This window comes from Pteropus medius, unplaced genomic scaffold, assembly GCF_902729225.1.
Source record: "Pteropus medius unplaced genomic scaffold, Ma_sr-lr_union100, whole genome shotgun sequence".
Lineage (NCBI taxonomy): Eukaryota > Metazoa > Chordata > Mammalia > Chiroptera > Pteropodidae > Pteropus > Pteropus medius.
The window spans coordinates 5,507,912-5,520,926 of record NW_024352785.1 but is presented as its reverse complement, the minus strand read 5'-3'; the positions used below and the strand labels follow the sequence as shown (position 1 = coordinate 5,520,926).

The following is a 13,015-nucleotide window of genomic DNA, read 5'->3' as shown; positions in this document are numbered from 1 at the left end:
CATCTCACATCACAATTTTTATAGTCATCTCTGCCATAAGGTCAAGTGCAGAAGCCACCTGGGCTCCCAAGACACATCTTTAGCTGACACTTCATTGCGGTCAACCACAGTGATAGTTTGATTAATTGGGATGCCTCTACAGGCCACGGATTGATAGCACCCCTTCCTGTCTCAGCACTGAGCTCCAGCCCAAAGGCCTAACCAAACCAATCCCTCTGTCCCATTCTTGCTTCATGGGACCATACCTGATTGCACTTCTGTATCAGACTGGTCTCAATCACAAGAGAGAAAACAATAATTTGAACAGGATAAGCTTAATATAAAAAATTATCAACTATAACAGGAGACTCTAGAATAGTGAGGGATTGCCTACTAGAAAATAAAGTGAATTATAAAAAATACAGGAATGGCAGATTTAAAGAATTGCCTTAGGACTGAGATAGAGCGCTCTACCTCCCCACCCCCTAGGGCTGAGATCCTGACTGTTGGGGAGGACACAGCCATGGCTCTTAGAGAAGTGTTTGTGCTGCTATGCTGGCAGAATTTGCTGGAAGTCTGCCCTCTGGAATTTGACAAAAATCTGCCTTCAGGAGTGATGGAGAAGCTGTTCACAGGGAGGTGACTAACTGGAAGCGCTCTGCTACAAAACCACCCAAGATGGGTGCCGGGGAAGCTACTGGCCACCTTATGCTGCTGCTGTCAGGCACTGGAGAAACTGCATATGCCTCTGGAGCCAGGCCCTGGAGAAGCCACCCACACTGGAGGAGCCTGGTGCTGGAAACGCCATCTGTGTTGCAGAAGCCCACAATAGGGAAGCCTCTACACTTAGGGACCTGCCCGGCAAGCCCAACAGAACAAAGAAGCACTGCCCTTTCCTTCTGTGATGTCTCTCCAGCACCTTCCTCTGACAAGCCTAAGATTTTGCTAGATGACAAAGGAAAGTATTTAAAAGGCCCAGATTTATTTTCACAGAGCAGAAATGAAAGGCTAGTTTAGAGCTGAGAGGCAATAATCCAGTTACTGGCACACTACTTTCTTAATACATAATCTCTGCAATTCCAGAGTCAGTATTTTCAGTATTATGTTTATTAACTCTCATTGATAAACCTTGTTTGCTTTCTCCTGACTTTGCTTTGGCCTTGGCCCTATCCTCTTTTGTAAGTCATCTCAAATCCTTTTTGGAAAAACATAATTCATTGCTAAAATATCAAGGCTAGATCCCGAGTATACAAAAGATTACATTTGCCATCCACAAGAACACACAGTGTTAGCTGTTATAAGGCAGATTATTCTTAGCTGGTAAGCCCAGTGGTTTTTTTTTTTTTTTTTTTTTTTTTTTTTTTTTTTAGTTGTGGCACTGTACACATAAATGTAAAATTTACCATTCTACCCATTTTAAGTATATAGTTAAGTGGCATTAAGCACACTGTAAACAATAACTCCTCATTATCTTCTATCCCCAGCCTGTGGTAACGACCATTCTACTTTTTGTCTCTGATTTTTCCTACTTTAGGTACCTCAGTTATGTAGAATCATAATACATAATTCAGTAACTAGCTTATTTCACTTAGCCTAATAACTTCAAGGTTCACCTATGTTTTTGTAGCATGTGTCAGAATTTCCTTCCTTTTCAAGACTGAATAATATTCCATTGCTTATATATACCACATTTTTTCCAGCTTTATTGAGATATAATTGACATAATATTGTGTAAGTTTAAGGCGTGTAGTGTGTTGATTTGATGAACTTACATGTTGTGAAGTCATTATCACAGTATGATTAGTTAACACCTCCATCACCTCACATAATTACCATTTCTTTCCTTGTAATGTTTAAGATTTATTCTCTTTGTAACTTTCAAATGTATAATACAGTATTGTTAACTATAATCACCATGCTATACAATGGATCCCCTTAGCTCATTCATTTTAAAACTGGAAATTTGTACCCTTTGATCAGCATCTCCCCATTTCTCCCACTCCCCAGCCCCATAGCCACTATTCTACTCTCTGTTTCTATGAATTCAACTGTTTTAGATTTCACTGTAAATTACATCAGACAGTATTTGTATTTTTCTGTCTGATTTATTTCATTTAGTATAATGCCCTCAGGGTCTATCCATGTTGTCACAAATGACAGGATTTCCTTCTTTCTCATGGCTGAATGATATTTCATCATGTATATATACTACATCTTTTTATCCATTCATTTGTTGATGAACAGATTGATTCTGTATCTTGGCTATTGTGAATAATGTTGTAGTGAACATGGGAGTACAGATATCTCTTCAGCATCCTGACTTTATTGACTTTACATATATACCTAGAAGTGGAATTATTGGATCGTATGATAGTTCTGTTTTTTATTTTTGAGGTATTTTCTACTATTTTCCAAGGTGGCTGTACCAATTTACATTTCCATCAACAGTGCACAAGGATTCCTGTATCTACAGCTTCACCAACACTTGTTATTACTTGTCTTTTTGGTGGTAGACATTCTAACACATTTGAAGTGGCAGCTCATTGTGGTTTTGTTTTGCATTTCCCTGATAATTAGAGATGTTGAGCACTTTTTCATGGACCTGATTGTTATTCGTATATCTTCTTTGGTACAATGTCTATTCATTTCCTCTGCCCATTTTTTAAATAGATTATTTTTATTATTGAAATATGAGTTCCTTGTATATTTTGGATATTAACCCCTCATCAGATATGTGATTCACAAATATGTCCTCTAGTTCTGTAAATTGGCTTTTCATTTTGTTGATTGTTTTCCTTGCTGTGCATAAGCTTTTTAGTTTGATGTAGAGTTATTTTTGTTTGCTTTTGTTGCTTGTGATTTTGTTATCATAGTCAAAAATCATTGCCAAGACCAATATCAAGGAACTTTTCCTTAGTATTTTTTCCTAGGAGTTTTATGGTTTCAGGTCTTATGTTTAAGTCTTTAATCCATTTTAAGTTAATCTTTGTGAGTGATAAAAAACTAGAGGGTACAGATTTATCCATGTGATTATCATTCTGCATGTGGCCATACAGTTTTCCCTGTACCATTTATTTAAGAGATTATTCTTTCCCCATGGAGTATTTCTGGCCCCCTTATCAAATATTAGTTGTCTGTATATGCCAGAGTTTATTTCTAGGCTCTTGATTCTTTTTCATTGATCTGTTTTTATGCCAATACCATACTGTTTTGATCACTCTAATTTTGCAGTATAGTTTGAAATCAGGAAATGTGATGCCTCCAGCTTTTATTTTCTTTGCTTTGGTTTTTCAGAGTTTTTTTGTTGCATACAAATTATAGTACTGTTTTTTCAATTCCTATGAAAAATGCCACTGGAATTTTAATAGGCATCTTATTAAATCTTTAGATTGCTTTAGGTAGTATGAACATTTTAACAGTATTAATTCTTCCAGTCCATGAAAATGGGATATTTTTCCATTTGTGTCTTCAGTTTCTTTCATCAAAGACACAGTTTCCAGTGTACAGATCTTTCACTTCTTTGGTTAAGTGTATTCCTAAGTATTTTATTGCTTTTGATACGATTGTGAATGGAATTGTTTCCTTTAGTTCTTTCTTAGATATTTTTTGTTAACATATAGAAACCCAACTGATTTCTACATATTGATTTTGTATCCTGCAACTTCACTGAATTTATTGATTAGTTTTAAGTTTTTGGTGAAGTCTTTAGTATCTAGTCTTTTCTCTATTTAAGATGTTATCTGAAAACAAAGATAATTTTATTTCTTTCATTTCAATTTAGATGCCCTTTTTCCTTTTTCTTGTCTGATTGCTTTGTCTAGGACTTCCAGTACTGTGTTGCATAGGAGTGGTGAGAATGGACACCCTTGTCTTACTCTTGATCTTTGGGAAAAGCTTTCAACCATTCGCTGTTGATTGTGATGTTAGCTGTGGGTTTATCATATATGTGTACCTTTATTATGTTGAGGTATGTTTATTTTATACCGAAATTTGTTGAGAGTTTTTATCATGAAAGAATGCTGTGTTTTGTCAAATGCTTTTTCTGCAAGTATTGAGTGATCATAAGATTTTTAGCTTTTATTCTATAAATATGGTGTATCACATGTATCAAATTGCATATATTGTACTGTCCTTGCATCCCAGGGATAAATCCCATTTGATCATGGTGTATGATCCTTAAATGTGCTGTTGAATTCATTTTGCTAGTATATTATTAAAGATTTTTACTTTTATGTTTGTCAAGGTTATTGGGCTTTAAGTTTCTTTCTTTCTTTCTTTCTTTCTTTTTTTTTTTAAGTATATTAATCTGGCCTTGGATGTCATGGTAATGCTGACCTCATAAAATGAGTTTGGGAGTGTTTCCTTCTCAATTTTTTGAGAGTTTTATAAGGATTGGCATTAATTTTCCAATATTTTATAGCATTTCCCAGGGAAACCATCTAATCCTGAGCTTTTCTTTATTGGAAGAATTTTGATTATTTGTTCAATTTTATAACATATTCAAATGTTCTATTTCTTCATGATTTATTCTTGGTAAGTTGTGTATTTCTAATAATTACACCAGTTCTGGGTTATCTTATTTGTTGGCATATAATTGTTCATGATAACTCTCATGATACTTTGTATTTCTGTGGTATCAGTTGTAATGTCTCCTCTTTCACTTTTTATTTTTTTTGAATCTTCTATTTTTCTTTGTCTAGCTAGAAGTTTATCAATATTGTTTGTATTTTTAAAAATCCACTCTTAATTTTGTTGGTATTTTCTGTTGTTTTTCTGGTCTCCATTTATTTCTGCTCTGATGTTATTTTTCTGCTATCTTTGGCTTTGTTTGTTTGTTTTGTTTGTTTGTTTTGTTTTTTGTTTGTTTTTTAGTCCTTGAGATGTAAAGTTGTTAATTTGAGATCTTTTTTCTTAATGTAGGTATTTATTGCTTTCAACTTCTTAGAACTGCTTGTCATCTTATAAATTTTGACATGTCGTGTTTCCATTTTTGTTTATTTCAAGATATCTTTTGATTTCTTCTTTGACCCATTAGTTGTTCAGGAGTATGTTATTTAATTAACACATATTTGTGAATTTTCCAGTGTTACGATTTTTCATTTCTTTCCATTCAGTCAGAAAACATAGTTAGTATGATTTTACTCTTCTTAAGTTTGCTAAGACTTGTTTCATGATCTGTCCTGGAAAATGTTACATATCTATTTGAGAAGAGTGTGTCTTCTGCTGCTGTTGTATGGAATGTTGTTAATGTCTGGTAGGTTTATTTTATCTAAAGTGTAGTTCAAGTCCAATGTTTCCTTTTTGATTTTCTGTCTGAATGGTCTATTCGTTGTTGAAAATGAAGTATTAAAATTAAAATCTCTGACTCACTATATTGTTATCTTACTTCAGATCTGGTTTTATTTACTTAATATATTTAGATGTTCTGATGATAGGTGCATATTTATTTATGATTGTTATATCCTCTTGATGACTTGACCCTTTATCATTACATAATAATCTTCTATGTCTCTTGTTAAAGTTTTTTGCTTAAAGTCTATTTTGTTTGATGTTAGTTTAGTTCTTCCTGCTCTCTTCAGTTTCAACTTACATGGGATATCTTTTTCTGTCCTTTCACTTTGAGCCTGTCTTTAAAGCTGAAGTGATTCTCTTGTAGGCAGTGTATAGTTGGGTATTGTTTTATATCCATCCAGCCACTCTATGACTTTTCATTGGAGAATTTATTCCATTTACATTAGGTGTGATTATTGATAGATAGGACTTAATGCCATCTTATTAATTGTCTTGCTGTTTTGTAATTGTCTTGTTCCTTTCTTTCTCTCTTGCTACTTTCTTTTATGACTTTATGATTTTCCATAGTCGTAGCCTTTGATTACCTTCTCTTTATCATTTTTGAATTTAATGTAGATTTTTGCTTCGTAGTTACCTTGAGGGTTACATAAAACATCTTAACAGTTATGCTGATAACAACTTTTATTGCATACAAAAGCTCTATTTTATTTTCCCTTTTATGGTTTTGATGTCACAATTGACCAATTTTTATATTGTGTGTTCTTTAACAAATTATTATAGCTGTACTTATTTTTAATACTTTCGTCCTTTAACCCTTATACTTTACTCAAGTATAAGGGTTAAAGGACAAAAGTATTAACATAGAACCATGTTACAGTATCAAGAATATTCTGGATGTGACTATATACTTAACTTTACCAACCACATTTTGTTTATCCATTCGTCGGCTGATGGATGCTTGGGTTGTTTACACCTTTGGGGTCTTGTGAATATAAGTCCTATCTAAAATTCTAATCTAATTATAGCCAGAAGGGTTAATCAGTCTACAAAAGGATGAGGGCAACTTAATGTTAGGTGATCATATGGTCTAATGGTTTTTCCATCCTTGTTTGAAAAGTAACTTTATACAGATTTCGAACTTCTAAGTAGAGTTCACAGCCCAGATAACTTAGTAATATTAGTGAGTTAGTAATGTGGGTATGCTGACTCTATGACAGTAGTAGATATAGCCATTCAGGAATGCATTATTTGGTTTCAAAACCTTAAACATCTTATTAATGTTGGCTATATTCTATCTTTCATGAGTTGAACTTGTCAGAATATTTACATTCTTTTATATTATTGATCATATACAGGAACTTATAAGTTGGAAAGGTAACCACTCTTCTGAAAATATAAATATGGTGGGCAAGTGGATAGTTATTGAGACAAAATACATTTGTATTGTACTTGTGAAAAGTAGGGCTTATTTTTTGGGAGGGGTTGTGGTTTTGATATTTTGATGGTGGTGATGATGGTTCCTTTTGGAAGGAGGCAGAAAAGGCAGGAGACTGAAGCAAAAGAAATGAACAGGAAGAGAGAGCATAATGGTCAATGTAATTTTGGAGATATAAAAAATAGTTTTCTATCACTGTTTTCAAGTGTTTTCTAACAAATAACTTATTTTTTCAGACTGCCCTGGCACATTTAGAGTCTCTTGCAGTAGATGTTGAGGTGGCCAATCCACCAGCCAGTAAGGAGAGCATCGAAGGTCTTCCAGAGACTCTTGTTCTCGAAGATCACACTGGTAAGGGCAAAGTTGATCTCTAATGTCGAATGACACATTGCATTTTTGAGTGTGTTATCAATGCACCTAGAAGATAAAATACTATCATTAGATTTTCTATAAAACCAGATTCTGGCAAACTTTCACCTAGTACAAGGATATTTTTAATTATTTAAGTGATGGGCTGGGACAAATGTTCCCGAGTCAACTTTTCTACAAAAGCAATGTTTGTCAAATTTCAAATTATCATGTATTAGAAACATGTTTCCCAATTTATTCATCAAGATCTGATTCTTTTGTCTTTAATAGGTATCATCTGTGAGTTCATATGTTGATTTTCAATATTAAATTGAATTTCATGGGATTGATATATCAAATTATTTGTTGTTTTCAGCTATTGGTCAGGAGCTATGCTGTCCGATTTGTTGCAGTGAATATATTAAGGATGATATAGCGACAGAGTTACCCTGTCACCATTTCTTTCACAAACCTTGTGTCTCAATTTGGCTACAGAAGGTGAGTTTTACATTATGTTTTTTAAGTTAATATTTTAATAGTTTCTCCTGCAAGTTAATGATGATAGTAGTTTCTTTTGACCCTATTTTATTTAGCTACATATTTGGAGTACTTTTTAATTTAGTTTAATTCCATTTAATTAAAAAATTGTTTACCTTTTAATGACTACAGATTAATAATATCAAACTATTTTACTTTTCTAATATTGTCTATAAAACAATATAAATGACACTGACTACTTAACATGTTTAAACGTATCCCTGAAATTTGGTATTTTCAAAATTATCTCAGGCAAAGAAGTCTTTGGCACTACTCAGAATACTATGACAATATACAGATATTCTGCTAATCTGCATTGGTGTCTGGAAATGTATATGAGAAATGTTTAATAATCTACCAAGTGTCTCCTATTCAGATTTTTATATGCTGTCCTTAAATATTTACTCCTCAATTTTAAGTATGTTTGAATTACTTAAGGAAAAAGTTTTACTTAAATCTCTGTGACCTCTATTTTTGCATAAAGAATATTTACATGCGGTTCAGTATAAATTCCCAAATTAACTTTCCCAGCTTATTGGATATCACTCCCTTCTCTACAACCACTTCCTTCCTTTTCTTTTTTTTCTTTTTCCCCTCTTCTTCCTCTCTTCTTTCCTTTCTCTTTCTTCGTTGTTGCTCCCTTTCTGCAGCCATTTTATCTTTGTCAAAACTGTACTTAAGATTTTTAAATCCCATGCAGAAATGTTCACTTTTCCTTTATGAAATCTAAAGTTTCTGTCTTGGCTTTTAAGGCCTTCTATGATCTAGCTCCCAGCCTATCTCTATACATTTGCTGATGTTTGCTTAACCTGGTTTGGTCTTTCCCCAATACCTATAAGATTAGATGGTCTAGGTAGCTCCAGCTTAAATTCCACTTTTTATAGCCTTAATATCTCGTTTCTTTAAACTTCTGTGATAGCATCAAAGCCTTAAGAAGGATCAAGTATTTTGTGTGCCTGCCATGTGTCAGGCTCTGCTAAATGATTCGTGTATATTTTCCCATTTATTCTTCACAATAAGTCTAGGATATATTCTTATTCCCATTTTCCAATGATTGTTACTCATACAAGATTATACAGATAGTATGTGGTTGATAGGGACTGCACTCATCTAACACTAAAATGTTGCTGTTAGGGCCCAGTCTATATGATAAGTGCTCAGTAAATGTTTGCAGAATTAAATTCTTGAATTATAAATATTATATATATTGTACAGCCATGAATTGTCATTGACTTTGCTATAATCCAAGGTAATAATCTTTGCAGTCTCTTTTCAGTCAGGAAAAAGCTTCGCGTGAAGCCTTTCCTCTAGGGAGAAGATTCCCAAGATACAAATCTTTGTCACCTTTAACAGCGTGATTTCTGCAACCCGCTTCTATCAGGGAAATCTCTCTGGGAAAAAGAACAGCCTTGCAAAGGGATAATCACAGATGATATATCTTCCATTCCTAAAATATTATATTACCAGTATAACTGCTTTCCCTGTCCCAACTTCCCACCCAGGTCTATGGTTGATTTGTTTTATCATTGAGAACAGCGGTTCCTGGGCCATGGACCTGTATTGTTTTGTGGCCTATTAGGAACTGGGCTGCACAGCACGAGCTGAGTGGCGGGCGAGGGAGCAGCAAAGTTTCATCTGTATTTGCACCTCCTCCCCAGCACTAGCATCATCACCTCAGCTCCACCTTTGATCATCAGGCATTAGATTCTCATAGGAGCACTGGTCCCTGGTGCCAAAAAAGGTTGGAGACTGCTGAATTAGAAAACACCGAACCATATCTTTTTGAAAAGGAATTACATGGCTTATAAAGAAGGTCCGTGAGGTTCATCTGTTTTGACAAATCTGTGTTCACTATGTAGTTTTTGTTTTTTTTAAGTTATTTGTTTTGTTTTTAGGATAATGATACAATTTTTTTTCTTTATTAAGATATGTATGTGGCAGTTAAGACCTTTCCATTGACTGTGAACTTTTTTTTCCCTCCAGTCAGGAACATGCCCTGTGTGCCGCCGTCATTTCCCACCTGCAGTTATCGAAGCATCTGCAGCTGATTCCTCTGAGCCTGATCATGATGCCCCACCTTCAAATGACAGTACTGCAGAAGCCCCCTAAACCTTAACACTTGAATGAGATCAGTCTATCAAAGTAAATTTGCAAATTCCTTCTAAATCTGATGTGCAAATAATTATATATAAATATATTAAAATGCTATATATAGTCAATGCCATAGTTTAGAAAGAGAATATTAACCTTTCTAAACTAAATTTAGGTTTGCTGGGGGTACTAAACATTTTCAAGCAGAATGTTGAAGCCGTACATCCATTTTTTTTAGTTGAATATGTTGATATTAATTGTAAAGTCAAGCTTAGCTGTTTACTCTGTCCAGAAGAAATAATCATCTTTGTGGCACACATTATCGGTTTTTCTGATGTACTGCCACTAAGTGATTATGATTAAGCTCTCCTATTTGCATCAAATGTGAAGACTGTGATCACAACAGTAATAAAATTTGGTTTCATTGGAAATAAAAAAAATCCTAAAGCATACTTTTTCATTGGTCACTTTGCTTTTGCTACATCAAAACCTCTTGGTTCATAATACTGGTTTTTTTGGTTGTTTTTTTTGTTGTTTTTTAGGAAGATGTCTCTTCTTCCATTTTTGTTTAAAATTAGGACTTTTTTAGGGTGCCAGACAGAGGCTGAAATTCTGGCTAAAGCATCACAAAAAATTTAAATCTTAAATGTAATCCCCTGGAAATGGTTGTTAGGTAGTAAAATAATTTTTTCTTTTAATGTTGGATGTGCTTAAGGTGAGCTTAGTAAAGCATGCAAACAATCTAGTGTGCTCAGTGCTTGGTACAATAAGATGAATTATATGGCCTCACCAAAATCCTTCCTACTCGGTTAAAATTATACTTGAAGGTCCAGAACACTCATGGCACGCTTGTTTAATAAATATTGAGTATAGTTAATTTAAGGTAATTTTGGTTCTGAAATATTTTGGAAAATTCAAAAACATGCATAAAGTGTTTTTAACACTCATTCTCTTGTATACTAAAGGAAAATCTGAATCCTTAAAAAACTAGCAGGTTAATTGTACTAACTTGTATAAAGCATAAAATTGATGGGGTGTAGGACAGATTTGGCCATACCTTTTTACAACATATCTAAACCTTAATGTGTTATAATTTATTTCTTTAAAGTATTTCTTTAAAAGGATTATTATTACATTTATCAGTATTTGTTTCTTTACACTGATTTATTTTGGTTAAATTATTCATCTGGACCTAAAATAAAAATAGTTTCAAATTAAGCTAAACTAAGCCATGAGTGAAAAGGGAGTAAGTTGCCTAGTGACTGTGTGAACAGAATTGAACACGTAGCAGTTTTTCTTATTTTCCTTTGTTTAAAAAAGAAAAGAAGATCCTGACCTCAGATATACCCTCTAAAAGAGTTCTATTCAAAAGCTTCTACAAAAGTGAGGAAAACAGCTTTTCTTCTTATTTTTTTTATGGAAAATTTGACCCACAAACTTAATCTTTATAAATGATGTATAACCCCAAACTCAGATTGCACAGCTTTCTGTTTAGGTTATCATACTCAGCAGGCTATAAAGTACAAACATTGATGGAATATTTAACATATGAATGTCATTTGATATCAACACCAGAGAATGATGGCTGTTAGAATACCAACCACATTTGAGCAAGTAAAATAGTAAAAGCACATGGCGAGTGTACATCCATTCAAATAATATATTGATAATTTAGTTTGCACATGTAAAAGGAATATTTATATAACTTCTCAAATGCAAAATTACATTTTATTTGTGTAATTTCTCAGTGTTTATATTCCATCTCTTTTTGTTATTCTTAAAAATAAATGAATTTTCACTGTTGGCACACTTGAGGCTTAAAAATAAGGAACATAACACTTGCATTCTAATTTTTGCATATACTGTAAATGTGTCTGGTATTTACAGCAAAATACTGTGTAACCTTTTATGGGTAAAACAAAACTGAACATTGCATGCATGTAATGTGGTGACTTTGTAACTTAGGGGTTCTTTGGGGCTTCTGTGACTTTGGAAATGCTTACATTCAGGCCTTAATGTTGCATTAGCTAGCATGTTTTCCTTCTGATGTATATAGTCACTGTTGTATAAACTAATCTTTGCTTGTTTTCTATTCTGTGATCTTTCCATACTATATTTCATTGATGATCAGTTAGTGTCAAAGTCAAATCAGATTAAAATTAATTCTCATCTGTATATTGTGAAAATTTGTAGCTAGGGTGGTTTTTGTTTGTTTGGTTTTCGGTTTCTGGAAATTTGTAGCTAGTGTGTTTTTTGTCGTTGTTTTCTTTAAGTAACATTGATCAGTTGTGACACTAGTTAAACGGACATTGCTACAGATTTCTCTGTAATAAGCCACACATTATATTTAGGCAGTATTAAGGGACCTTGGTTTTCTTCTTTTAGATAGCAGCTGTCCCAAAGAAAATATTTCTTCTTTGCCTGTTAAGATTTAGCTATTATCTGCCAGTTGTTAAGAGGTTTTGGTTCCAGCCTCAACCAGCAGTGTTGAGAGCTGAACTTAAGATAGCTGTTGTACTTTTTGCTTTCCATCTGTTTCTGTCCTTTATTCTTGGCTCCCTACAATCTATAAACAGCTGCTATGAAGGAGAAAAGTTGAATAAGAGTTGGCTTATAAAATTCTTTAAAAAGGAAATTGAGATTTTTAGTATTTTCACTGTAACAAGCTGAGGCTGACAAGTTCAGACACCAAAATATTCTTTGATCATATCTTGGATCCTTTTGAAAAAATTTAGAATATACGAAGATAAATTAGAAATAAGTATAAATATGAATAAAAAATGCTGTTTCCCTTATTTCTCTATATGTTGTGACTTGACCTAATAATTTTATTTTTTAAAACATTTTTTCTTTCTTGTTATATGAATGATAATATTTAAAGGTAGATCCATGTGGGTTTTTTTGTGTTTCTTAATTGTTTATCTCTAAGCTAACTAACTTTTAAGATTATTTGTGATCTGAATTTATATATAAGCTGTTAAATATATATGAACTGTTAAAATGGAATGCAAGTTTTTCAAAAGCCCAGGTCTAAATGTAATGATTGGTTTATTGTTCTACAACTCAGTCCATTATTTTCTGTGTAAATCATAAACAATAAACAGGATATACACAGTGTTCATTTCTAATATTGTACAGTCATATCACTTCTATAATGTTAACCCCCAGGGGGATTTAGTTTAATGGCAAAGAATACAGCTGTTAAAGAAGTCTAGAATAGGATCCAGAGCACATGGTTTTATAGTCCTTGAACTGTGATCTAATAAGGCCCAGACAGAGAGCCCAGCTTTACAAAAGTAAAGTGGTTGATGGACATCCTTTTGGAATGGCTCT

The 13,015-nt window shown here is 33.4% G+C and overlaps 1 protein-coding gene across 2 annotated transcripts in view; it reads left to right on the top strand.

Annotated features, from left to right (window-relative positions):
- PJA2 (praja ring finger ubiquitin ligase 2) overlaps nucleotides 1-12,810 on the top strand; it is a 284,559-nt gene extending 271,749 nt beyond the window's left edge. For both annotated transcript variants that reach the window (XM_039848419.1, XM_039848418.1), the window contains 3 exons: nucleotides 6,943-7,057; nucleotides 7,431-7,552; nucleotides 9,575-12,810. In XM_039848419.1, coding sequence (XP_039704353.1) covers nucleotides 6,943-7,057; nucleotides 7,431-7,552; nucleotides 9,575-9,700 — 363 coding nt within the window. In that variant the 3' untranslated portion in view covers nucleotides 9,701-12,810. The remainder of the gene's footprint in view (nucleotides 1-6,942; nucleotides 7,058-7,430; nucleotides 7,553-9,574) is intronic.
- Nucleotides 12,811-13,015: the final 205 nt, after the last annotated feature.